General features: G+C 35.7%; 2 protein-coding genes across 3 annotated transcripts; one reads left to right on the top strand and one right to left on the bottom strand.

The window, feature by feature from the left end:
- The first annotated feature begins 1545 nt into the window (after nucleotides 1-1545).
- LOC129899215 (protein REVEILLE 6) lies at nucleotides 1546-22230 on the top strand. Of its 2 annotated transcripts, none has more exons than XM_055974091.1 (8): nucleotides 1546-1831; nucleotides 2426-2483; nucleotides 10731-10854; nucleotides 10937-11110; nucleotides 11210-11332; nucleotides 19164-19273; nucleotides 20109-20168; nucleotides 21775-22230. In XM_055974091.1, exons 1-8 carry the CDS (start codon nucleotides 1626-1628, stop codon nucleotides 21817-21819), a joined length of 900 nt encoding a protein of 299 aa, XP_055830066.1. In that variant the 5' UTR covers nucleotides 1546-1625; the 3' UTR covers nucleotides 21820-22230. The 2 variants fall into 2 exon arrangements, with proteins under 2 accessions (XP_055830066.1, XP_055830065.1); XM_055974090.1 differs by having other exon boundaries at nucleotides 21769-22230.
- Nucleotides 22231-22785: 555 nt separating this feature from the next.
- On the bottom strand, nucleotides 22786-26176 carry LOC129899189 (heat shock protein 83-like). Its single transcript, XM_055974043.1, has 3 exons — nucleotides 25701-26176; nucleotides 24818-25098; nucleotides 22786-24539 (listed from the first exon to the last, which is right to left on the bottom strand). The coding sequence occupies exons 1-3, from the start codon at nucleotides 25978-25980 to the stop codon at nucleotides 22989-22991; spliced, it is 2112 nt and encodes a 703-aa protein (XP_055830018.1). The 5' UTR covers nucleotides 25981-26176; the 3' UTR covers nucleotides 22786-22988.
- Between the last annotated feature and the right edge of the window lie 1548 nt (nucleotides 26177-27724).

The following is a 27724-nucleotide window of genomic DNA, read 5'->3' as shown; positions in this document are numbered from 1 at the left end:
AAATAATTAAAAATTCATATTGTTATATACTAGAAATAAAATTTTTTTTGCAAAGTCTATTGTGTTGCTTGTTTTGATGATAGATTGATCATTGTACCAATGAACGTTGAGATTATGTCTCCTGAATTTTCAGACATATAAAAAAATTAATATGCTCCCTTTCACCTACTATGTGATTATTTACTATTATATGATTTTAATAAATGCAGTAGCACTTTACATGAGCGTTTACAATTGAATTTGCAAAATTATTTGCTTAAATAGCAAAATTAAGTGCATGATTTCAAATTATGAAATTATGTCGATAATGTTGATTTATATTCAAGTTATTTTAGCCAAAATTATATACATTTGATTATATCTAAACAATTGGTTATGAGAATGAATCTCCCAAAAGAAATTTGGTATGAGGTGAGTTATTTGAAATGTAGTAGCACTTATACGCATCAAGCCACTAAGATTTTTTATTATAATTAGTTCGGTTTTAGAAATTAAATAATTCTCATCTAAAAATTTAAATACGTGGTATATAATTTTATTTCTCCATCATAATGCACAAGGATGGATCCCCAAATGAGGGTGGAGATAAATGTTAAATTTTCTAATATTAGGGGGAGAGATAGTTAGCAATTGAAAATTATGTGTTGAATGAAATTATCTAATATCTTCGTAAAAGATGTGTGAACTTGAAATTAAAGAGATAATTCACTTGTAAGATATTACAAATCAATTGTAAGATATATTTATTGATCTTGTATTATAATTCGCTACAAATTTCAATGAAAAGTTCTTAAAGGACATGATTTATGACATGCCTAAAACATAATAAAGTCAAAAAAAAATTAAACATATAGTTCAAAGACCTCAAAGTGTAATGTTAGTGGAATATAATTAGATTTTATGCAAAAGATAAAATAAAAAATAAAATCATAAAATATAAAGTACAACTTATATTTTGTGACATGCAAATTTTTTAGCAAAAGTCCTGATTATTATATGATGAGGTCCTTCTATGGTGTATACAATTATTTTTTAGGTTGCTTATAAGTCTGGCAATACATGAAAATTTTGATATGCTTATAATGATATTATTTCAATATCTAAATAGATAATGAAATGTATATGAAGATCCTTGAAAGATTTAATAAATTTAAAAGAGTGGTGATGGTGTATCTTGGCATTAACTCAATGTCTTATATTCTTGATGCAATTGAACTTGAATCCCCCATCTTACTCTCAACCATTTGCATAATAAACAAAAATTCATCGAGATTCGCCCCTAATACATAACAATTTATTATCTATTTCAACATTTCTCCTAATATATAGTTAATTACTTACTTTTAGAATCTGTTCATTTAACAATATCTTTCAACATTTATACTTATTAGTTAATTTTGATTAGCTTATAGTCCAATTTAGGTTCATTTATTTATTTATTTTTGTTTGCCAAAAGACAAAGGATTAGACAGAAAGACAAAAAGTAAACTGTTTTTTTTTTAGAAAAAGAAGGATAAAGAAAAAAAAAAGAAATCAACATTTTATGATTGGCAGAAATCAGACGAGCAAAAACCAAAACATCACATGAACCCAAACCCACGCACAGTTTTTTCTACTTGAATCGGATGGTCATGGCCCTTCCTAATCTCGGCTCCTTCTCCAACCCAACCGCCACCGCCACCGCTTCTGCCGCCGCAACGCCGTCCACATCCAACCCGTTGTCGCCTAGCGATGACCCGTCGAAAAAAATTCGAAAACCCTACACTATTACCAAGTCGCGGGAAAGCTGGACCGAACCCGAGCACGATAAGTTCCTTGAAGCCCTTCAGCTGTGAGTTCTGAATTTTGGAACAATTTCTATTGCTAATTCATTGTTTTTCCTTACTAGGGTTTAGGGCTAAAGGTTTAATTTGAGTTGGTATATGTGTTGTGTGCCGGGAGGATTGTTTTTGTGAATTTATTTTGAATCATTGCTGTTGCTCGTATACTTCTAGGTCAACTAGATTGCTCGCGAATGAAATTAAGGAGTTCTGGGATTTGCTGTTATACAAATTTGTTCCTTTACGAGTTCAAGAAGTGTGTACTTCAACAAATTGTTTCTTTTGCATCTTGTGTTAATTCACAAGTATATATATCAACTACCCCTAGATCCCAAATTTAGTGGTGTCGGCCAATTATCCACTATATTTATGTTTTCAAGAACAGTTAGTGGTTTAAGGGACGTTCCTTTAGGTACCATTTTTTATATCTCAACACTGAAATGGAAGTTGTTCATCTCAATCTGCTGAAGAAATAGCTTCATTTTACTGAATGTGATCACTTTGCTTATTGTCACTATGTCAGTTCTAGAATAAAAGAACATTAAGATGTCTCCTTTAAGTTAAGATTCTTCTTATTACTGATTACTCATTTTGTTAACATACAGCTTTGACCGTGACTGGAAGAAGATTGAAGCATTTGTCGGATCAAAAACTGTTATTCAGGTAATATTAAGGTTAGCCTAGAATCATCTTATTAAGTACCTATTCTTTTCTCTGAACCATCATTTTATTTTGCAAATTTAAGTCCCTTATGACAACCAACTAACAAGCAACTATCACCGAGTTACCTATTTCTTTTCTAATCGTGAATTTTGCAAATATAACATGGCATATAGTTGACAACTGAGGAATAACCTAGTGGGAAAATCCCATCCACGAGATTGGGGTTTGTGTCACAAAGATAAGCATGTGGGAATGTCACGATAAGTATGAGTAATTGGGAGTTGATGGCACACATGATCAACTATCATCCCTGAAATTGCTAATTTTTGTGGGTAAAATGGATAGCAAAGTGATTAAAGAGCCATTTTGGATGTTTTGAGTACTTGTAACTTCTTAGGATTAGGATCACCGTGCACATCTTTTATACTTGTGGCAAGAGTGTTTGTCTGATTTGAAGTTAGAATTGGTTTTGCTTTTCTATTCTACGGGTAGAATCACTTGTCATCAGGATTATATAATGATTGGAAAATAAAAAGTACAAAAAGACATTGCAATATTTCCAACACTTCGATAGGCAGAAGGATCTGTGTCCATTCCCAACTTCCTTTTCAATCCACTTCAGTAAATTTTGGCTTCCTCTGCTGGTCTAGTAAAAAGACTTTCTTTTGAGAAAGTAAAAGTCATTGTTAGGTCTAGTAAAAAAGACTTGCTAAATGGAGACCCCCTAATTTACAAGAAAATGCTCCCAGGCACAATTTATGAGGTAGCTATGTAAGGTACCTTTCGAACCTTTGGTTACCTTTCTCCGGCGGTGTTCGATCATCGGAGAACTTTCTAGTCCTCTTATTTTTTCTATAAAGCCTTTTAACCTTCCATAGATAATCGTACTTACTTCAGATTTTGGGGAAGTCATTTGACATTACTGAATCACCTTATTCGAGTGAGGGATGGTATGAATGGGTGGGGAGTTCCACACTGTGTATTAGGAGAATGTGGTTACATCTCGATGCGCTGTTCTGGGTGGCGCAAAGGCTGAGAGAAGCATCAAATATTAGAGGTAGTGTACAAGACATGGAAAAGCAGAGATAAGGCTATGAGCCTCCTTTGTACCCCAAAGTTCAATAAATTTGGTCATTTTTTATCTGTCAGTCATCGTTGTCACGGGGGAATCTAGGTCAGTTATCATTGTGCCAGAAACTAATTCAATGAGGGATGGTTGACTTTGGTCTCAAAGGTTGAACGCTTCATTAATAGAGATACAGCCGGTGGATTTTAAGTACAAAAAAGGGATGCCAAATCTGTAAGGGATGAAATAAGCTTTAAAAAAGCATTAAATGAGTCTAGACAGACTCATGGTGGTAAAATAGGGGAGCTCGTGATGGAGTCTACGGGAAAAAATATGTTTCACGGTGAGAACTCCCTTATAAGAAAATGCTTAGTGAACAATTTTCCTAAGTGCAACAGAATCCCCTCACAAAACGATGTGTGGAGATGGGCTCACTAGGCTTGGCACGTAATCCATAACATCCAAGTTTTTGACATGAACAGGATTCAATTACTGTTTGAGTTCCAAAGTGTGAAGGATGCGGAACATGTCATGAAAGATTCTTGGAGAAAGCAAGGAAGCAAACTTAAGTTTGACTAGTGGACAGTGGACACCTACAACTGGGGTGTGCCCAATTAGTACCAGTTTCAACTAGTATTGGATAAGGGTTTTAGGTCTGCCACTCCAACTTTGGTCAGTAGGGGTGATGAAGGAATTTGGGGAGAAGTGTGGGGGATGGTTGAAGACGAAAAAGGAGACAAAACATTTGAGATGGGCTCAAATTGTTGTAAAGGACCGTCGAAAAATATTCCAACGTCGGTTGTAATCGAGGATGGGGAATGGAGGTTCACTTTACCCATATGGGTAGAAGCGCCGGCAAGATTTGAAAAGTTGAAAAAAGTAAGGTTGTTAGAACAACTAAGGGGGGACAATAACTTTCATGACAGTAGTGATGACAGTTGGTGTTAGGCATTTGTGGAGAAAGGGAAATTGCAGAGGAAGGGTAAATGGTTAGCAATGCAAGATCTATTGGGTAATGGAAAGGACTGCAGGCTTTACACAAAGAATAAAACAAGTGGTTGGCTGCAGTAAAAGAGCAGGGCTACTCGACCACTGTTATTTTGGATCATATGTTGGGCCATCTCTTATTTTAATTGAAAATGAGCCTCCTTTATTAAATGAGGTGGGCCTTCTTTTCTTTCAATTGAGAAAGGGCATAACAGTTTAAAGCCAAAAAATTCATACAAGGAAAACCTTCGATTTGAGCCTTTCACGGAAAACATAAACACCCATGTGGGCTTTGTAGAGGAGTTGAGAACTGCGACAAGTTTCAATTATGAGGATGAAGCAAGGGAGATGATTGCAAGAGAGTGGGTCGATGACCATTTGTGCCATTTTTGATGGTTTAGAAAAGGAAGCAAAAACCCTGAGAAAATAGACCAAAGAAGAGAAGTGCCAAAGTCAAACAACTGCAACAACCAATTGATTTCAAAGTCCAGGTTTTAATTTTTGAGATAAATTATTAAGATGGTGAAGCAGGAGGGAGCTAAGAAAGGGGAGAAGACCACGAATTGATAATCAATGAAGATTAAAATTACATCATGGAATATGAAGGGCTTGAATGGGGCAGACAAAAAGACATTGTTAAAACAATGAATTCACCCATAGGGGGCAAACATCTATGTTCTTTTAGAAATAAAGATAGGAAGTTCATTTGGAGGCAGGGGTAGTAGAGGAAGGAGTATGATAATGTGGGATAAAAGGGAATGGGTGGGGGATATGGTGGACTTTGTTGGACAGATGATATCATGCAAGTTCACAGGTGTTTGTCAAGATATTACATGGCTTCTGAGTGCTGTATATGCAAGTTGTAATAGGGTGATTAGAAGAGAGTCATGGAGTGAACGAGAGGCTAGTAGAAACAATTAGGAGGGCCCTTGGGTAGTGTATGGTGACTTCAATGTCAGTAGGTTTGTAGCAGAGAGGGCAAATTGCCATAGACTCTCAGTAGCAATGTCTGAATTCTTTGAGACTATTAATGACCTCGAGCTTATTGATCCTCCTTTATTTGGAGGATCATACACTTGGAGAAGGGAGGAGAATCATAACAATGTCTCCAGGATTGATAGATTTCTATACTCAGATGACTGGGAGAACTCTTTCCTATTGGTCAAGCAGTCTTTGTTACCTAGAATAGAATCAGATTATAATCCTATTCTTCTAACATGTGGAGACTGGAATTACAAGAAGACCTACTTCAAATTTGAAAATTGGTGGCTAGAGGTATAAGGATTCAAAGAGAAGGTCAAGGCATGGTGGTTGTCCTTCCCTAATGGGGCAAACCATCCTTCATTCTGGCAAACAAATTAAAACTCCTTGAAGAAGGAACTGATGCAGTGTAGTAGAAGTATCAAAAGAGACTAGAAATAGGGAAAAAAGTGATCCTACAACAATTGAAATCTTGGGAAGCAATACATGAGAACATGAGCCTCACTGATGATGGGTTAGTCCAGAAAACTCACTTAGCTATGGAATTTGAAGAAACAACAAAAAAAGGAGGAAATTGCCTAGAGACAAAAGTCAAGAGTTCAATGGTTGAAGGATGGGGACAAAAACACCAAGTTCTTTCACAAAATGGCAAATGCTCATAAAAGGTACAACTCCATAGATTCACGGGAAGTAGGAGGGCAACCCATCACAGAAATGCTTGTAATTAAAAATGCAATTCAAAGTTTTTACCAGAACCTATACAAGGAAACAGAAGGATGGAGACCTTCTCCAAGGAATAAGAGTGATCTCTATAGAGGAATAAGATTGGTTATATAGGAGTTTTTAGGTGGTGGAAGTGTGGGAAAGCATCAAGTATTGTGCAGTTGACAAGGCTCCAAGCCCAGATGGTTTCACAGTGAACTTTCTTTTTAGACATTTAGGAATCTGGTCAAGGAGGATGTCATGGGAACATTGCAATATTGCCATGAACACCAATGTTTAAAAGGAGTCTTAATGCCACCTTTGTGGCCCTTATTCCAAAGAAGGCATGAGCAGAGGAGTTAAGAGACTTTAGGCCTATTAGCCTAATCTCTGGGGTGTACAAAATAATTGCCAAAGTTGTAACAGAAGAATGAAGAGAGTAATGGACAAATGACTTTTATAAAAGGGTGACAGAATATGGATACAACTTTTATTGCAAGTGAATGCATAAATTCAAGATCTAGGGGGGAAGTGGCTGGCCTGATGTGCAAATTGAACATTGAAAAAGCCTATAATCATGTTAATTGGGGCTATCTTTTAAACACTCTCAAACAAATGGATTTTAGGGACAAATGGTTGAAATGGATAGACTTATTCTCCATTCTGGTAAATGGAGAACCCACTGTTTTTTTTCACTCTGAAAAGGGACTCGAACAAGGGGATCTTCTATCCCTTTTTCTGTTCATTTTATCCTTGGAAGGTCTTAGTTGTATGATAAGGATAGCACTACAGATTAACTGGTTGAAGGGTTTCAACATAAGAGTTGGGAGAGGGGATCTGGAGATTTGCCACTCACTATATGCAGATGATACTGTTTTATTGTGAACCTAAACTGAAACAAGTTTGCTACATTAGAGTCTTGCTAGTAGTGTTTGAAGCTGTATCTGGTATAGGAGTGAATCGGAGGAAGAGCAATAACTATCCTGTCAAGGAAGTGCTTAACATTCAGACCTTTGCTAGCATTCTTGGGTGTGGTGTGGGTTCTCTGCCCACAGTGTACTTAGGGATGCCTTTAGGCAGGAAGCATAAGGATGTGGAAATTTGGGACATCATTTTGGAGAAAGCTGAGAAGAGGTCGACTCGATGGATAGCACAAGACCTTTAACTAGGAGGGTCAAACTAATCAATTTAGTGTTGGACTCTCTCCCTACTTATGTAATGTCTCTATTTCCTATACCTGCATGTGTAATCAAGAGATTAAACAAATTGAGGAGAGATTTCCTACGGAAATGCAACAAGGGTAATGAGGGCTACAATCTGGCCAAATGGGAGGTGGTGCAAAAAAGTAAAGATCAAGGGGGTCTTGGTATCAGAAACTTGAGAATCCAGAATGATGAAATGGCTATGGAGATGTAGTGCAGAAGAATCTACTTTATGGAAGTCAGTCATATCCCACAAGTTTGGCCAATCTAGTCCATGGTGCTCCAATGAAGTGAACAACACTTACGGGATGGGGTTTGGAGGACAATCAGACCACTATGGCCAAAACTATTGGGCAATTCCAATATCAGGATTGGGAATGGTACCAAGATCCTATTCTGGAAGGATATTTGGATTGGGCAAGCCTCTTTGCAGGTAGCTTTCCCTGATCTTATGATGCTTAGTAATAATCCTGAAGCAATCATCTTTGAGAGCTAGTCAAATCAAGGGTGGAATCTAAATTTTAGAAGACATTTATATGACAAGGAGATAGATAGGGTGACAACTCTTTTGTGTGAAGTGGAGAATTTTCTTGGCACTAGTGTTCAATCTGATGGACACATTCAGGGGATGACATTTTCTCTGTAAATAAAATGTTCAAGAAAGATAACAGTGTGATGCAAGGAGAATTCTCAAACATCTGGAAAAGCATGGCTCCCACCAAGGTTAAATATTTCACTTGTTTTGTGGTGGAGAGAGCATGCTTTCAGTGTTATCAAAGGCGAAAAGCGCAAAAAATCTCTAAGGGGTCGTTTGGTAGAGTGTATTAAAATAATGCTAAATATGTGTATTAGTGATGCTTGTATTAGTTATACATAGAATATTTCTTATGCATTGTTTGGTTTAGTGTATTAAAAAATAACATGCATTGCATAAAAATATTTCTTTACAAAAATATCCTCAACAAGTATGATGGAAAAGATGGAAAAGATGGAAAAGGGGTTTTGAGGGGTAATTGAGTCTTTAACCATAATAATGCAAACATTAAATCTCCTTGCATTACTAATACCTAGAAATTCATGGTATTAGTAATGCAAGCCTTAATACACAATAAAGTTTATAACTAATGTTTGCATTAGTTATACATGCCATGAAAAGGTGTACCAAAATAAGGTACTACTAATACACCTAATTAATGCATGCATTATTTTTACTAACACTCTACCAAATGACCCCTAAGGTCGGTCCATTGGGGCTTTAAGCGCAGAGCGCAAGTAAAGTGTAGGCTTTAATGAAAAAAAGCGCAAAGGGAGAAAAATATACAAATATATATGTTTAGTCCAAGACCAATAATTATAAACATGAATGACAAATATATGACCAAAGAAATTGAAAAAAAGATATGATAAAGTGAAATATCAATTGTTTAGTGTCACTTCTTCAAAATAGGCTCATTGGCAAGTAAAAGTTTACCTTAGAACCTTGATGATCACACTGAAGCGCACATAAAGCGAGGCGAAGCGCTAAACATGTTTTGAGCCTCGCTTCAGGGCTTAAGCGTGCCTTTGACAACACCTCATGCCTTACACATGAGGCTCTACAAAAGAAGGGGAGAGTAGTAGTGACAAGATGTTTTTTTGTGCAATGAAACTGGGGAGACAAACAACCATCTTTTTTTGGATTGCAAGTTCACTACTCAACTGTGGAACCTGTTGCTCAGTCGTACAAAGACTGAATGGACAATGCCTGAGCATACTGCAGATTTGATGGGCTGCTGGATGAGAAGAGGGGGTAGCAAGAGTCAGAAAAAATGGAGGAGGATAATACCCTCATGCATATGGTGGACAGTATGGAAGGAAAGGAGTGTAAGATGTTTTGAAGACAAGATCAAGTCTATTCATGATGTGAAATGGAATTGTTTAGTGTCTTTTTTTCTTGGTGTAAAGGAAACTGTATAGAGGAAGTAGATGAGCTGATAGATTTCTTAGGTGCTCTGTAAAGTTTGAAAGCTTAACCTTACTACCTTGTAGCTTTTTGGAGATGGCCAGCATTCCTTAACGCTGAAGAATACAACAGTACTAATTCTCAAAAAAAAAAAAGACTTGCTAAAGTCTCTGTGGCCTTTGACTGTTTTCTTGTTTACTTGAATGACGCAAAGTACTAAATTAATTTATGCTAATATAAGCTTCTGAAACATGCTTTATTTGGTTTAAGTTGGGAAACTGACTACACCAGAATTTTTGGTTTCTTTGGTTTGTTTTTTAATTCAATTTTCAAACCAAAAAGCAAAAGTTATGGGTGTATAGGAGAGTTAGGGCCTTCACTTCTACTTACTCTCCTATCTTGGTGAGCCATTCTTTTCCATCCCTTTGTTTTTTCTTCCAGTTTCTCCCTATGGCTTCAATTTGTTCATATCGTTCGAAGGAAGCCATATTTATTGTTAGAAACTTAGAATGAGCAGATCAGATATATCACGAGGAGCAGATTTCTCACTTCTTTAGCTCTTCAAATTGCCACCAACAATGGCCTGGTATTTCAGAACCTATCAGCTATTCATCTGCTTTTACATCTGACAATATTTAATGTTCACCCGTCTATGTAAATCGATTTTCTGTCATGTCCAAATGGATTTCAGAACCTATCAGCTATTCATCTGCTTTTACATCTGACAATATTTAATGTTCACCCGTCTATGTGAATCGATTTTGTGTCATGTCCAAATGGCACAAGTAAAACACCTGTAGATGAAGTTTTAGTATGTCTCTTTTTGCATTTCCCCCCCTCTTTTTATATTTATTTATTTTTCTTCCCTAGGCTGGGACAAGATACAGTTGATTTTTATATTTCTCACTCAGTCACATATTTCTTTTGCCCTCCCTCCTATTTCCATAAGTTTTCCTGTCATGTCTGTATTGATATTTTGACTTTGATCTGTTGGAGAATCTAATGAAGTTGGGGATAGCTTTCCTGCTTTTATATTTTGCAGAAACACAGGTTTCACTTTTGTCAAAATAACCAACTATATGTAGCACTGTTACCCAATAGCCTTTCAAACTTAAATTGATCATATTGTTTATTAAGTAATTAGAATCTCAATAACCAAAATACGAGGCCCAAACAAAAGCTTAAATCACGGTCCAAACTGAAAAATTCTAATCACAGAACTGAAACTGGTGGTGTGTGCTATGCACCATCATAAACCAAAAACAAGTAGAGCAGAACTGAACCAAATGCACTACTTTTATTTGGTTATACATCAATCTTTGGAGATGTGCCCAGAGGTTTGTTAAAAAGTTTTATCACTTTTGCAGATACGTAGCCATGCTCAAAAATATTTTCTGAAAGTCCAGAAGAGTGGAACCAATGAACATCTTCCTCCTCCTCGACCAAAAAGAAAAGCTGCTCATCCCTACCCACAGAAAGCCACAAAAAGTGGTAGGAATTATTTTGTGGTTTAATTTTATTAACATCAGCTATTCATGGAAATAATTGTTTTTGCTTTCTGAAATCTCGGCAGCTCCAGCTGTCTCACAGGCGTCTACATCTTTTCAAGCTTCCCTTCCATTACCGGAACCTGGGTTTGTAAAAAGGCCTGATTCTTCTTTGCTACCTAGCTATCCAGCTACTGTTGTGTCTGTGCCGTCATGGACTGACAACTCTGTGCCACCAGTTAGTTTGTCGCAAATGAAAGGTTTAGTTATTAATGAGTTCTCTTTTGGTGAGATACTGTAATATCACTTCTATGGCATCTTGGGCTTTGGACTGAAGTAATTGACTGTTCTTTTGACAGATAACGTGAGAGAAACAGGTCAGCCAATCACCAATAACTGTTGTTGCAGTAGTAATGAAAGCACTCCAAGATCAAAATCAACAGTTAAGGCGATGGAGCGGACTCAAGGACCCTCAATGAGAGGTAAGTCGATATTCTGGATACGCCTATCATTTTGACTTTTTAGACTTGAAATTTAGACAACAATTTGACGGTGAAATAATTATCGTACAATAATGTACCATTATGGTTCTGCACCCCAGGCTTTGTTCAGGCGCTAAGTGGTAAGAGCGGGCGCGTGATATGTGAGTTAGGTGCACATCACAGATTTGAACTAGTACTAATTTACACCAAACATAAAAGTAATAAAGAATGTGAACTATGTTTATGATGGTCAATTCCAGTTCCAATGTGCACAGGAAGAAGAAAGGTGGATTTGCTTTGAGACCTTCATAACACACATTCAATTTATTTTACTGAAAAGGGTCAATAATGCTATTAGGGCTCGTTTGGTTGGGGAACAAGTTATCCCAGACTTAACTATACCAGGATTAGTTATCCCACCCTCAATGTGGGATTAAAATAACACTACAATCTCAGGATAACTAATCCCGGAATACATTATGTGGAGATTTTATCCCAACCAAACATAGGATAAACTCATCCTAAAATTAACCTCGGAATTGGTTATCCCTTACCCTTCACACCGAACGAACCCTTAACATATTAGAAATGATTAAAAAATTTCCACCTTCAGCCTATTGGATCAAAAATGTCCTTAACATATTAGAAATGACTTAAAAATATCCTTAACGTTTTAGAAATGAAAAGATGCCCTCTAAATTAACGCAACTAAACAATAAAATAATTTTTCACCTCCTGTTTTCAATTAATTTCTGTAACAACAGCTAAAGGAAAGAGTGGGAAACAAATTAGGAATTAGGAGCTTTTAATCATCTGTACGGCTTTTTAATTATCCTGTCTCTATTAGCGTGGGCAGGAGCATGAACAAAGATTAGGATAAGCTCTTAAAGCTGTTGGTGCAGGAACCGGTTGGGTCCTGGGTCAGTGGGTTGGGTAAAATTTCATATGGACCGATGAATAAAGGTCATGTGTTTAATTAGAATTTAATTAAATGCCATACAATTGTGTCCCCAAGGGGCAATTTTAAGCCTGAAAATAACGTTAGGGGCAAATTGACCCAATAAGTGGAAGGAGGACATTTTTAGCCATTTTTAATATGTTAAGGGCATTTTTGACCCTTTTCCGTTCTTTTTATATTCTATTATTCATTATTTGTATACTTCTCAGCATCTTCCAAAACCTGGCAATCTATAATACTATCTTTTTCTGATTGATTTTTTTTATTCATTAGTATTTGTTTTACTAACAAGGAAGAATGTCCGTATTTTCAAGTAAGTTTGGTTTCCAAACTAATATGTTAAGGGCATTTTGACCCGTTTCCATTATTTTTATGTTGTATTATTCACCCTTTGTTTTACAGACAAGAAAGAATGTTTATATTTTCAAGTCAACTTTGGTTTCCAAACTCATATTGATTTTGAATGTGTTCATAGTTATCTACTTCTGATATATAATACATTTGCTAGCTAATTATACACTCTATTTATGTTTTTTAAAATCAGAAAAGGTTCAAAAATGCCCTAACATATTAGAAATGGTTCAAAAGTGCCCTCCTCCCACCTATTGGATCAAATTTGCCCCTCCTTCCACCTATTGTATCAAAAATTCCTTCAACCTATTAAAAATAGTTCAAATTTGCCCTCCTTCTACCTATTAGATCCAAAATGCCCTTTGACATATTAGAAATGACTCAAAAATTATTTTCTAATTCTAATTATATATGTCAATAAATTTGTTTACTGTACTTTGACATTTATTAAGTTACCTTTTGATTTGTAATTTTTTTGGGGAAGTTCTTGATTGTTTGTCTTACCTAATAGAAGTATTTGCTTTTAATAAACAAAAGTGAATTATGTTGTTTAAAAATATTGTCTTAGCCACACAAAGAGGATTTTTATTATGTATGTCCACGAAAAATAATTTTTTGTTGAGATTTTTTTTTTCTTTTAAGATGTTTCTTAAGAAAGAATGTAAATATAGTATCACTTTACATAAATTATACAAAAATATCAGTGTAAATATAGTATCACTTTACATAAATTATGCAAAAATATCAATAGCTTTAAAACACTAAAATTATTAAGTAATGGAAAAAAGAAGTATATCACAAAGATGCTAATAGAAGTAAAATGGATTAAAAAGTTGAGAGTTAATTTATTCATATTTGGAGGCTAAAAAGAATTTCTTAAAATATTTTGATATTATAAAAATATATATTTATAAATTCTAATAAGATATTTTTTGACCATGCAAAGGGTGGGCATATTAACTAGTATTTAATAGTTGATAAACATTTTTTAGGTTGAAGGAGGGCAAATTTTAACTATTTCTTATAGATTAAGGGTAGGGGTGTCAACGGTATGGTTCGGCGGGTTATTTTGTTAAAATTATACCCTACCAATTTTTTCGATTATCTATTGTATACAACCAAAATTAATTTTTTTAAAACCATCTCAATCATATCGGTTTCTCTTTGGTATCGGTATGGGTCGATAATTTTTCGGTATTTTCTTCAAAAGTCTCAATAGCTTATTACATTTTAAATTTGATGATTTGGAAAAGGTGTACTTCCTTGCTTAACAAATAAGTCAGAACAAACAAAGATATTCAATTTGGAGTACGGGGCCATGATGAAGAAAATTCAAAAATAAAATGACTAATGAGTAATGTATTTGTTAGCCACACTCTTAAATGAATAAGTTCCATGATTTCCTTTAGAAGAAGTGCACCATCAGTGAGCATGAGAAGGACTATTCAGGTAGAGCAAATGGTCAGTTCTCAGAGAGCTTGTAAGCTAATTCTTTCAGCAAAAGTATTTAGAGTTGAGATTGCCAAAATTCTCATCTGCAACAATACTCGATTAGCCATTAGATTGTACCGCCAGTGCATGTTGGAGCTCTCAAAACTCAAAGAGCCTATCTCAAAAATCAACTCTAAATCAGATTTTTTCAAAGAAATATATATCAAAGTATAGTAAGTAACTCAATAGATAACAATTTTCAATTGCAGCTACACTTAACTTGCTAGTCAATTTGATTTTAATATTTTTAAATATCTTAAGTTGTTAATTATTGTGATTTATAATACTTCTTATGTAACTTTTTAAAACAACAAATAACATTTGATTTCTTTGTATTACAATATTAGGAATAAGATTGAATCTAGAAACTATTAGTTTTTCACATATCATAGCATCTGTATTGAAGAAAGACCTATTTGTTAAGAAATAAATAAATGGTGTAGTTGTCTTACCGATGAAACTTGAAAGTTTTCAACGAAATTATCTATTAATATCAGCAGCAATAGTTGGGTAGAACTTAAACAATCTGTAAAGACTAAGACAAGTGAAATTAACTTAATAAACACACCAACACAATATAATATTTTTATATGCATAATGAAAATAATGAAATTAGTCAAAGATTGTATTGCCTTCTTCAATCTCTTCAAGCTTTTCAATGTTATCTAGCGATTTACGTAAATCAATAAGAGTAGACCGCAACCAACTTTGTGTACAAATAAGAGCTTCCACTGTTTTAGGAATTAAAGAGCTCCTAAATGAATCAACTACACGGCCACCAGTGCTAAAGGCTTGTTCACCAGAAACAGTAGACACTGGAATAGCTAGAACATCTTTCGCCAGTTTTGAAAGAACAGGAAATCTAGTTCTATTTGCTTTCCACCAAGTCAAGAGATCAAATTCACTCTTCTTTTCTACCAACTCGTCATTCAAGTATTTGGCTATCTCTGATGCATTTTCAATTCTTTTTAGTGATTCCATGCGCTTTGCAAATTGAGAATCAAGGAAGTCCAAACTTTTATCGCATTCATCAATATCCATGCCATGAAAACCTCCGTTAGATATTAAAGCTTCAACTTTTTCTTGTTCACATGTATATAAATCTCTTGTACTCGTGATATAACTCATCTAAAGATTCTGCCACACTAGTAGTTCTTGATTTTGTTAAGACACTATCACGACCATACATCTCACCAAAGCAAAACTCAAAATAATTTAACTTGAAACATAGACAAATAATAAGTAATTGGTCTTACTATTGAAAGACCTATACTTATCAAATTTACCCATCATTTTTAAAGCCATGCTTCTCATGTCAACATCCGCAGAATAGATAGAGATCCAATTGCAGAATGAATAGCAACCAACTCACGAAAAAAAGTGTTAGAAGTAGTATATAATGAGCTAGAAAATCTTAATGTCACATTGTAAAATAACTTTTAAGAACTTTGCAAAACATCTTGCAACTTGAAAATCTTCATGCTTAATAGGACCAATGATTTTCTTATCTCTTTTTTTCTTACTCACAGGCTTTTTCCTATCATCTTTCACTTTATTAGAAACATTGTCAACATCACTGTTCATCGAAAGTCCAATATTTTTTTGATCTTTTTCTTTAGTATTTTTAGCCTACTTCCTTTCACCTTAATCTCCAATATAACCTCCATCAAATATTTTTTGTAAGGTGGATCATCTAATTCCATCCTTACAAAAGCCTTGTCAAATTTCTCAACATGTTCCAACATTGTATATGTGGAATTCCATCTAGTATCAACATCAAGACAAAGAAGATGGTTATATGAGATTTTCTCTTTTTCAACACATTTCTTGAACAAACTATTACCTGGTAGGGGAGGATCGCACATATCTAATTGCATTTTGAATTCTGATTATCGCCTTATCTTGCTCTGCCAACCCTTCTTTCACAATCAAATTAACAATGTGAGCAGAACATCTAACATGCATGTATTTGTTATCTAAAATTGGATCTTTCCACTTTACGCTCTTCATCAAGTAATCAAGACAAGTATTATTCGATCTTGCATTGTCTATTGTTACTGTAAAAACACTTTCAATTCCCCAGTTGATTAAACATTCCTCAATGCCTCTACAATAATGCTTCCTCATGACTTTCGCTGAGCTGAAAATTTAAAATTCTCTTTTGGTATGACCAATCATCATTAATCCAATGCACTGTGAGACACATGTAATTAAGATTTTGAATTGACGTCCAAGTGTCAGTGGTAAGGCACACACGATGTTTTTTTAATTATTTTCTTTAATTTGAATTTTTCTTTCACATAAAGCTGCAAACAATCTCTTACAATAGTATTTCTCGAAGGGATTATGAATCTACGTTCAAGTGCTCTACTATATCTTTGAAAACCTTCACCTTCTACAATCCTAAACGGCAATTCATCAATTATAATCATGGTAGCCAATGCATCTCTAACTTCTTCTACATCAAGTGGTTTTAGTTTGCCAGTTTCTTTTCCATCACCTTTTTCATCTTTAACAGTATAATTAGTTATAGATTTTTGATTTTTCTCTCTTTTGTAAGGATACGATTTACACCGATCCATATGACCCCACATACCTGAAGTACCATTGTACCCTGAAGCAGCAAACTCTTTGTTACAATAGTTACATGTAGCTCTAGTTGGTTCACTTCCTTCAACCCTAGTAAAATGATCTCAAACTTCTGACCCTTGATTACTAATTTATTATTTTTATTTTGAGGGACTTTCTGATTGGTTCTTTTTCTTTTTTTGAGGAGGACGATGAGGTGTACCTGATTTTGAATTTGTTATAACATTCTCTATTTTGTCGCGATCAGAATCAATATCTTGGAGACCCTGACTTTTTTCCATAACATTAGATTGCTCCATAGATTGTACCTATCAAAACAAATAAAATTAAAAATATTAACTAAGAAAAAAGTAAGTTCTTCAAAGTAAAATTACCTAATACAAAATATGAATCAATATAATTCTAACTACGTCACTGTAGGAATAGTTACTATGTTTATGTCATAATTAAGTAATTATGATACTGCCTAGTTTTCAACTTCTAATCCAACTGCATGTCTTTTGAAAAAAATAATTTTCTGAACAAGAGGTGGAGGGAGAGTGTTATTTTGCAATCTATACTCCTAGATGTTGGTTGCCTCCTTTATGAAATTATCTTCCAGGTAAATGAATTCAACAAGTCTAGTGGAACAATGTTTCCTGCACTTCATAAATTTGCAAATCCTGATAGTAGCAAGTCAGCCAGAGGCGGCGGATTCCATATGGAGAAAAACTCATTTTTATTAAATGTCTGTAACTGCCCCCCTATTTCTAGAGCAAGCTTACCAAGAAATGGGAATGGGAGTACCTTGCATGCATTGCTTTAGTAGCTGTTGGCAACTTCTCGGGGAGTGTGTATATGTGTTTGAGGACATCATGTGTGCAAAGCACAATGTTTTTATGCTGGAGAAATAGTGAGAAAGTTTAGAAACAAGAATTGATGAGCCAAAGTTGAGAGATCTGAAAAGGGGAAAGAGGTAGTAAAGGACATGAAGAGGGGAACATGAGTCACATTGTATTCCTGAGACATTCTTTGCTCAAAGTTGATAAAAACATTTTGATACATATGCCTTTTATTGGAGAGTCACTTGGTGACCAAGTGGAGCTTAGACGATAAGCTGTACATAGAACTTTGACAATGTTTCTCTCAACAATTTCTATCCAGGCTTGTTTCCCAAGACTCTTACTTGTGGCACAAAGTTCTTAACTTGGCCAAAATATTGCAAAATGGAAAATAAAAGAGATGGTATAAAAGTCCTAAAGGTAGATTGGCCTTAATATATGTGACAATACAAGTACAGACACACTTGGAAGAAAATGAAGTCAAGTCGCATCTTTCCATATGATAAGATCATTCCAGAAGTTGGATTTGCCTTGCGTTTTTCCTTTCTTCTTGTTTAATTATTTGCAGTCTTTCTCGAGCTTTGAAATCTCAACCCTGTCGAGTTAAAAGAGTTTACTTCTCTTAGAAATCAAGATCTAATTGCTGAAAGTCTTGATGAGGAATCAATATGCAATTGGACAAGTCTTGTTCTGTTCCCAACCACTTTTGTTGGGCACCGTTATTGGTCTAATACCTGCGAAGGGTGATAAAACTGTACGGTAGATCTTAAAACTAGTCACCTTGCCGAGTTGCAGTTAATCCTGATTCCAATTGTAGTCGAGATACAGAGTATCTTCATCTCCCTTCTTATAAAGCTCTGCTTCAAGTTCTGAGCTTCAATCAGTGTTATTATGCTGCCCGTCAAATTAACTAAGCTATATTCTCTGTATCTAGTTTACATTTGTCACTATCCTACCCTATTTTCCTTGGCCCATTGAAGAGTGCCTTTTCTTTTATCCAGTGGACTGGCTTCTGTTTGTTCCAGCCTGTAACCTTTCCCTCCATTTTGTTTGTTAAAATCACAGGCCTTAATATCTCTTTTTGATTGATTAAAATCTGTGTTGCCGAGTCCTCATTATTATTCTGACTTCTGAATGAGCAAGATGAGATACTACTTTTTATCTGTCCTTACGCGTGCTTCTGATTATGTTCGATGAATCTGTGCCTCTGTCAATTGTGATCCAGGAAATCGTGGATAATTAACTATAGTTTGCTTCTTTTGTCCAGAATTTTCTCCAATGCTGGTGATTTATCTTTTGGATGGCCAAATATGACTTCCAGTCTCTTTGCATTTCTTCCTACATTTTTTTAAAAAGGCATTTTATCTGCAGCTATGGTCCTTGCTGTCTTCTTGGCATAGCCTAATTTGATGATAGCTAGATAGATCTGGTTTACTTTATGCCATGTCGTCCTTCGCTCTATTTACTGATATATCGCCCTCATTCTGCAGAATTAAGTAATTTTTTTTTTACATAAATAGAATCAAAGATTCTCTTCTAATTGAGATTTTAAATAGAGATAGTGCCTTAGTTTGATATTTACTACGCTAATGCTGCTGTAAAATCTTTTCTGAATCTGCAGTTTTGCCTGACTTTGCTCAAGTATACAATTTCATCGGCAGTGTATTTGACCCTGCTGTTACTGAACACTTGCAAAAATTGAAAAAAATGGATCGTATTGATGTCGAGACGGTATACACTCTATTCTGTGCTGTTTCATTATCCTGTGGCTTAATCCTCTTTCTTGTTGTCTTGTTTGCCTATACAACTTGAACTTTGTCTTCGGGAGTACTTTCAAAGACACAGCTTCTGCAAAGAGGGTGTCTCCTGATCTTTCATTATTGTATTTTTCTTAAGGGTTAATTCTTCCCATTTCTATGCCACTGCATACAAGGAGGATTTGTTCTCATCCTTTATTCAACGAAAGCATTTCTCATCAAATTTTAATGTCTACTTCCTGGCATTGACTTAGAAAGGGAAGGGGAAGGGATGAGTTGGGAATTTCTTCATATTGCTGTGAGGAATTCCTCTCTTTAGATTAGTTAACGGAGGGAAGGATAAAGGGGCTGACTTTACTCCTTTGTATCCCTGCCGACTCTTTCCCTGCAAAAGGCAGGAGTAGTGGATTTATGAGTGTCATAAGAGTATAATGTTCAATCTTCATTTGCTTAGTGAATACTTGCTATAGTGTGTTGTTAACATGTATGTGGCCTGTGGGCATTTGATCTGGATGCTACTTTTTGAAGGAAGAATAGAAATTTAGCTTGCATCATTGAATATGGCAATAAAGGATGTCTTCAACTATTGAATACACCCGATAACTAAATCCACAGTACCCTAATCCCTTACCATACCCCGCCCAGGTCTTTGCCCTTAAATTCATCATACACATGTAGGTATGTGTTTTCAGTTAACTTAAATCCTGTTTACCATCTTAAAGAGATTAGTCATATGCTCCTCATGGGAGTTGGGACCTCAAGCATTTAATTCAGGATTCAGATAAATTTTCTGCTCGACTCTTGTGCAGGTGTTGTTGCTGATGAGAAACCTCTCTATCAACCTTACGAGCCCTGATTTTGAGCATGATGTAAGTATGTTATTTTTTTCGCATTCTGATTTCTGAAGGCTTTTAAATGTTTACCTGAGCTTTTGGTTCGATATAGCTTCTGGTGGTTCTTTTGCCATCTGGGGTGATTGGTCTGAAATTAGTGAAATCTGCAGTTATTGCAGTTCTTCTGCTTTTGCCCTTGGTGCTGACCCAGGAGGGAAAAGAGCACGAATGTGGAGGTTAGATAGTTGGGGAGGCTGGAGAGAGGAGGTTGGTTTTTGAGATTGGGGAGAGGGAATTGGTAGAATGTTGGAATATTAGAGTCTTAGGATATAGCTATATTGTTCCATGTCAGTGTAAAGTATACGTGTATTGCATAAATCATCTGTAAGAATTTCTAGGCATCAAGACACTCGTCTCACATTCTCGGAATCTCTTCCTTCTCACTTGATAGAAGACCTCTTTGATTTCAGTGGAGATTTGATTCATTTCCGTTTACTGACAAGCTGCTCTATATGTAGCCCACTCAGTCCAAAACCTTCACTCTTTTTCTGTTCCAGTAGGTTTGATTTTCTGGTGATTGTTTTGACAGCACCATACCTCTGATGACTGATTAACAATTTACTATGTTAACGTGCCCTTTTTAGGATCTAACTGTTTCAGCTTTTTCTGGTCATTGTGAAGCATGATTTTCACAGTTGAAGTTTACCAGATTTTGGAGAAGTCGGCAGTATTATGATTTGGAATGAAAAGGTTTTCAATTTTTGCATACTTTTAAGTGGTACTCCCTCTGTCCCAATTTATGCACTACTCTTCCTTTATAGCTAGTCCAAAAAAGAATTGACACCTTTTTATAGTTAATAACAATTCAACTTTAAACTTCCCATTTTACCCGTTAATAAGATGATTTATAGAGCACACAAATATCTATTCAACTCCCATACGTTTAGGACCATTTTGGTCATCTTCTCGTTCCTATAGCGCCGTGTCTCTTGTTACTATCCAACATTTTCACACGCGTCTTAGGACTTGCTCTTCCTTCTGATGACACATCAGGAGCATGAATCTCCTGGTGACTTTTCCGTCAATATTCCAATCATCACTGTATAAGTTTTTCTGGTATCATTCCAGCCCAGAGTGCTGTCATTAACCAGTAGCACCAGTGACTTTTCCGTCAATATTCTGATTATCACTATACCAGGAGGTCACGGGTTCAAGCCTTGGAAACAGCCTCTGGCAGAAATGCAAGGTGAGGCTGCGTACAATAGACCCTTGTGGTCGGGCCCTTCCCCGGACCCTGCACATAGCGGGAACTTTAGTGCACCGGGCTGCCGTTGCCCTTTATTCTGATTATCACTATATAAGTTTTTTTTATTTTTATAGATTTACTTGATTTTAAAAAAACTGTCTTCGGGTTAAGGAAAGTGTTAGCATGTTGTATTTTGATGTATTTGTTTCATATGGGAAAAGTATTGCTGCATGTAAAGGTCGTCAGAGTACTTATTTGCTAGTCTTCATCTCAAATTAATAGTTTATTCTGCATCATTGTTACTTGTCTTGCGCATTTCCCCTCTCTTATCTTTTAGAGGAATAATCATTTGCTAGTCTTCTGATGAAATTGAGTTTCTTCTTGATGAAGAGGCAGCTGCTTTTATCTTATGATATAGAAATGGAGAAGCTGAGCAAATAAAATCATCAATGAAACTTTAAAGTGCTGCTCAGTTCGGATACTGCAGAACCGAGCACTCTTCGCATACCGTTCCCATTATTCTTTGCTCGAGAGTATTATTGTTGGGAGGAAAGCCATAACAGAACTGCCGGGAACAATCGGCGAGTGGAGAACCCACATGTAATAATACCAGATACCAGAAGCGTGTGGTTTGTTTGATAGCCGCTGCTATGTCAGATTCAGAGTTCTCTTGCCTGTGGAGTTCATATTTGTGTATATACTGTAAGATATAAACAGAGATTATAGTTGTGATGCAGGAACTTAGAGATATAAAGCTGGGTTTATGTAAATTCAAGTTTTGACTGACTCCAGCCTCTGCAGTATTGGTAAATTCTTCATGCCAAATTCAACCAATGAGATCGTTGCTTTTCACTGGTGTTTGCTTCCCTTGCCCCAATGTTTGGACTGGTGGATTTTCACTTGTGTATGCTTTCGTCGCTGTTCCCACGTATGCAAATAATGTATCTACCGCAACAGCAGGTTAAGGAAGCAAAACATACTAGAAGAGTAAAAGAACGGCAATCTTGTCTTTTATCCATCCGTTGTTTTCCCGGTTTTCAACTGTAACTTAGTCTTGTTAAAATACGCACTCCACATTTTCTTAATTAGAGTCCTGAGAGACCTCACAAGATGGTGAAAAACAAAATCCAATGACCAAATAGTCGCCTCATTTGCACTCTCGGCATCGTTCACTTGATTCCTGCGCCTATTTGAGTGTAAATCTTGATTTAAAAGTAATTGTTGGATTGATCCATGTAGTCCTTCCCCATATAAGGGATATATGTGTGAATAAGTTCGCTTTAAGTTCCATCGTTGTAGTTTTATGATAATCCTATTGCTTCACAAGCATAGAGTTTGGATCAGAACACAATAAGAAAAGGGTAAGATAGAGGGGGGTTAAACAATTATCTAAAGGTGTATATAACATTTCACAAAACAGAATGACACTCCCATTAATTTGTATGATCCTAAAATGGTATCATATGGTTTGCTTACACAACAGAACACAACTAACTTGGCAGAATAAAGTCCAGGAGAACAAAACAGAGTAGCTGGAAAAAGAAAAAGACGAGCAACTATTTAAGGCATCTGCAATCTCGATATGAGCACCTTCCGATTATGCTAAGTGCTTAGTCCACTTCCTCCATCTTACTTTCCTCACCAGTTTCCTCTAAAGCAGGCATATCTGCATCCTCACCAGCTTGCTCTTCTTCATCAATACTCAAACCCAACTTCAGCATTCTGTGAATTCTTGCAGCAAAAGTATTTGGGTCATCAAGACTGAAACCAGATGTCAGCAGAGCTGTCTCAAAGAGCAACAACACAAGATCTTTCACTGATTTGTCATTCTTGTCAACTTCAGCTCTCTTCCTCAACTCCTCCATAATTCCATTGTCAGGGTTGATTTCCATTGTCTTCTTGCTAGACATGTAAGAGCTCATGCTGTTGTCCTTCAAAGCTTGAGCTTTCATGATTCGTTCCATGTTAGCTGTCCAACCATACTCACCTGTCACTAAGCAACAAGGGGAATCAACAATCCTATCAGAGACTACAACCTTCTCAACTCTGTCGCCAAGGATGTCTTTGATGACCATGCAAAGGCTCTCAAAAGACTTCTTTTTCTCTTCCTTTTTCTTCTTTTCTTCTTCACTCTCATCATCAAGCTTCAGGCCCTCCTTTGTAACAGAAACTAGTTTCTTACCATCATACTCCTTCAGTTGCCCAACTGCATATTCATCAATGGCATCAACCATGAAGAGCACTTCATATCCTCTCTTCTTTAGGCGTTCCAAGAATGGCGAGTTTTCAACTGCCTTTTTGCTCTCTCCAGTGATGTAGTAGATGTCTTTCTGACCCTCCTTCATCCTGGTTACATAATCTTTCAAACTTGTCAGCTCATCACCACTCTTGGTGGAGTGGTATCGAAGAAGGTCGGCCAACTTAGCTCTGTTCTGGCTATCTTCATGAATGCCCAACTTCAAGTTCTTTGAGAAAGCCTCATAGAATTTGTTGTAGTCCTCCTTGTTCTCTGCAATTTCATTGAACATCTCAATGCATTTCTTCACGAGGTTCTTCCTGATGACCTTGAGAATCTTGTTCTGCTGCAGTGTCTCACGGGAGATATTAAGGGGTAAATCATCAGAGTCAACAACACCCTTCACGAATCCAAGGTACTCGGGGATAAGTTCCTCACAGTTGTCCATGATGAATACCCTCCTGACATAAAGTTTGATGTTGTTCATCTTCTTGCGGGTGTCAAATAGATCAAATGGAGCCCTCTTAGGTACATAGAGGATTGCCTTGAATTCAAGTTGCCCCTCAACAGAGAAGTGCTTGACTGCAAGGTGTTCCTCCCAGTCATTAGTTAAGCTCTTGTAGAACGAGGCATATTCCTCCTTTGTGATTTCTTCTGGTTTGCGCAACCAGATAGGTTTCTGCTTGTTAATCAGCTGCCACTCATGAGAAACCTCCTTGATTTTCTTCTTCTTACCTTTCTCCTTATCTTTCTCCTCATCCACTTCCTCAATATCACCCTCTTGTTCTTTCTTGGGTTCATCATCTTCATCATCGCTGATTTCCTTCTCAGTTGTCTTCTCAGTCCAGAGGTAAATTGGGTAGCTAATGAATTCAGAATGCTTCTTCACAAGGTCTTTGATTCTCCTTTCCTCCAAGTACTCCAACTGCAAGTATCAACGCAAGTTAATTACAAATAAAATTATATAACTGACTAACACCTACGAAAACTTAATTGCACGTGTATGATGCACCAAACCAAATTAATTTTACTGCAAAAGGAGCATTAACAAGAACAAACAATACTCTTCAAGAACATGTCTTAATTAAAATTTAAATGGAAGTTGCTTGTCGATTTGATACAACTACCGAAAGTAGGTTAATAATTCTATTGATTCTGTGCACAAATAAGACAGATACTAGAAATCTGAAAATCTGAAATTACCTGATCTTCCTTTAGGAAGAGAGTGATTTTAGTTCCTCTGCCCAATTGCTCCCCATCAACATCTCTTGTAACAGTGAATGAACCACCGGCTTGTGATTCCCAGATATACTGCTCATCATCGTTGTGCTTGGTGGTTACAATAACCTTCTCTGCTACGAGATACGCAGAGTAGAAACCCACACCAAATTGTCCAATCATGCTCACATCAGCCCCAGCCTGTAGAGCTTCCATAAACTCCTTTGTGCCGGACCTCGCAATTGTACCCAGATTGTTAACCAGATCTGCACAACCACAGACAAAACAGATGTATCAGTACCATTCTCGCCTAAACCTGTATAATCTCTACAGCCTATAAACACAACCACCCTACTAAAATTCAACCATAGAATCACTTCATGCACAACATGAACTCCATGGGCCTAAAAATTCTTCAACTATCAGAGACGAACCTAATCCTAATTTAGTTAACTACTCAAACATACAGATAGTATAAAATTTTCAGTCATTATTTATAAATTAAATCCAAATGAAGGAAAACACATTTATCTTTAAAGCCAACAAAGATAACTACACAAGTATAATACATACTTGTCCATGTAAAGGAGGATCTAGGATTTTAAGTTGTGAGTTCATGTCTATTATTAATAACAGTTTTAATACTCCATATTTTTAAACATAAATTTATGCTTAACGTCGGAATTTATGGATTCAATTGAACCTCTACCTGATATATGTTACATCGTCCCCTGTATCCACGCATTACATATTTTTCAGGTAAAACTCCATATAGTAAGAATGCAATAACAGCGAAAAGTAAGCTGATAAAACTTCTGGAAAGGAACAGAGTAAATCATGTATAAATTGTGAGAAGCAAATGAATTACCTGCTTTAGTCATGCCGATACCACTGTCAATGATGGAGAGAGTTTTATTCACCTTGTCCGGAACAAGGCGAATGAAGAGTTCAGGCTGAGCATCGAGTTTACTCTTGTCCGTTAAGCTCTCGAACCGGATCTTATCCAATGCATCAGAAGAATTGCTAATGATTTCACGAAGGAAAATCTCCTTGTTGCTGTAGAATGTATTGATGATCAAACTCAACAACTGGTTGATCTCAGCCTGAAAAGCAAATGTCTCTGCCTCAGCCATCTTCACATCCGCCATTGATGCACAAAGCTCAATAAAATCAACTGAGAATGAAATAAAAAATTCAGTAAGAATACTTGAGTTGCGATTTTTGATGTGCTAGAGAATGGGATTTCTGGGTTTTATATATGAATGCATGAGAAATTCTAGGTCCTTCTATTGAGGCCATTCTAGACTCTTCTGCATTTTACGACGGTAACAACTGAACCGGTTAGTGGACCGGGTTTTTGTGTGTGAAAATGGTCTTTCTACTTCAGTTAAGACATCTCGAATGTTCTTCGCCTCTCGCTGACCCTTCTAGTGAAAAATTATTTTTCCGCAATCAACTTTTATGCCTTTTTAAAAAAAATTAAATAAATATCATGATACTTTGCTCTCCTTTTTAAAAAAAAATAGTTATGTTATAAATTTACCTGTAAAACAAATTAAATATTTAGTTTTACAGAAAAATAACATATAAAGGTTAATAATTATATTGAATATAACATGAAATCCTATTGATTTATCTTCACTTATATGTCACAGTTATCATGTTGCTTTACCATTTCTGAGCCTCAACTCAATAGTCTAGAATTTTTTTAAAATAAACTTTTAAAGATCATTTATGAACGGTTATTGAAATCAAGAATAATATTTGAATACCAACACAAAATTAAATGGGATAATTAAGTAAAATGACTCTTGGGTTATAAATTCTTTCTCAAAATAGTTCAATTATCATTTTTTAAAAATAAAAGATAGTTATTCGGCACTTTTCAATTGCGAGTGAAGTATAATTTGCACATTCTTCTTTGCTTTCTTTGGTCTTTTTCTTCCAACTATTAATGACTTCTTCTTCTCTTTCTTTCTTCTTCGTTTTTCTTATTTCTTTGTTGTTTTCCATCTTCTCCTTCTTCTTCCATATTCAAAGCTCGAAATTTAAATCAACGTGCCGCAAATGAAGATTGTTCTTCTTCTTCTCCTTCTTTCATGTTCAAAGCTTAAATTTTTAAATTAATATGCCGTAAATGTAAATTGTTTTGAGTGAATTATATATCGAAATACTCATAACATTGAGAGGAGTTCATACCTAAATTTTGAAATTGTTTAGAGGAGATTTAAGTTGGAATTGGAAAAAATCTATACACACTATTTATACAATATACAATATCAATACATTATATATACATATTTGATACATTACACATATATATGACCATTTTATTGAAAATAATTTTTGCTACCTGTACATATATTACTAATTTGGCGCTATTTTTATTTTATGTTGATGAAAACTTGGCTATATTTAATACAAATGAAATTACTTTGTTGTATATTTATGAAATTTATCCAAATTAAATAGCTTATTTGTGCAAATACCTTGGGTTCTCAATTGGAGTTTAAGTGGTGGTCTCGTGGGCCGTTCTGCTTTTGCAGTCCATAGCTTCAGTAGGCCTATGGGCTACACATAACACACAAGGCCTATGGGCTACCCAGTAGTTCCTGAATATCAAGAACATCTCATCAAGTCAAGTTTAATACTAGGGGTGTACATGGATCGGGTTGGTTCGGATTTTTTACAAATCAAATTAAACCATTTATGTTGGGTTATTAAATCTATAAACCAAACCAAACCAATAAAATTTGGGTTTTTCGATATCAATTTTTCTCGATTTTTTTCGAGTTTCTCGGGTTTTTTGGATTTTTTCGGATTTCTCGGATTTTTCATAGTATCTAATAAAAAGCACAAAATAGTACTTCTTAAAAAGAGTTCTAATACAAT

This window comes from Solanum dulcamara, chromosome 8, assembly GCF_947179165.1.
Source record: "Solanum dulcamara chromosome 8, daSolDulc1.2, whole genome shotgun sequence".
Classification (NCBI taxonomy): domain Eukaryota; kingdom Viridiplantae; phylum Streptophyta; class Magnoliopsida; order Solanales; family Solanaceae; genus Solanum; species Solanum dulcamara.
This window is presented reverse-complemented; position numbering and strand designations above follow the sequence as displayed.

Coding starts and splice junctions, on each gene's coding strand:
- LOC129899215 (XM_055974090.1), top strand. CDS start 1,626: ATGGTCATGGCCCTTCCTAATCTCGGCTCCTTCTCCAACCCAACCGCC. Junction 11,111..11,209: donor TAGTTTGTCGCAAATGAAAG/GTTTAGTTATTA, acceptor TTCTTTTGACAG/ATAACGTGAGAGAAACAGGT. Junction 20,169..21,768: donor GCCCTGATTTTGAGCATGAT/GTAAGTATGTTA, acceptor TTCTTGATGAAG/AGGCAGCTGCTTTTATCTTA.
- LOC129899189 (XM_055974043.1), bottom strand. CDS start 25,980: ATGGCGGATGTGAAGATGGCTGAGGCAGAGACATTTGCTTTTCAGGCT. Junction 25,099..25,700: donor TATCGGCATGACTAAAGCAG/GTAATTCATTTG, acceptor GTGGTTGTGCAG/ATCTGGTTAACAATCTGGGT. Junction 24,540..24,817: donor TCTTCCTAAAGGAAGATCAG/GTAATTTCAGAT, acceptor TGATACTTGCAG/TTGGAGTACTTGGAGGAAAG.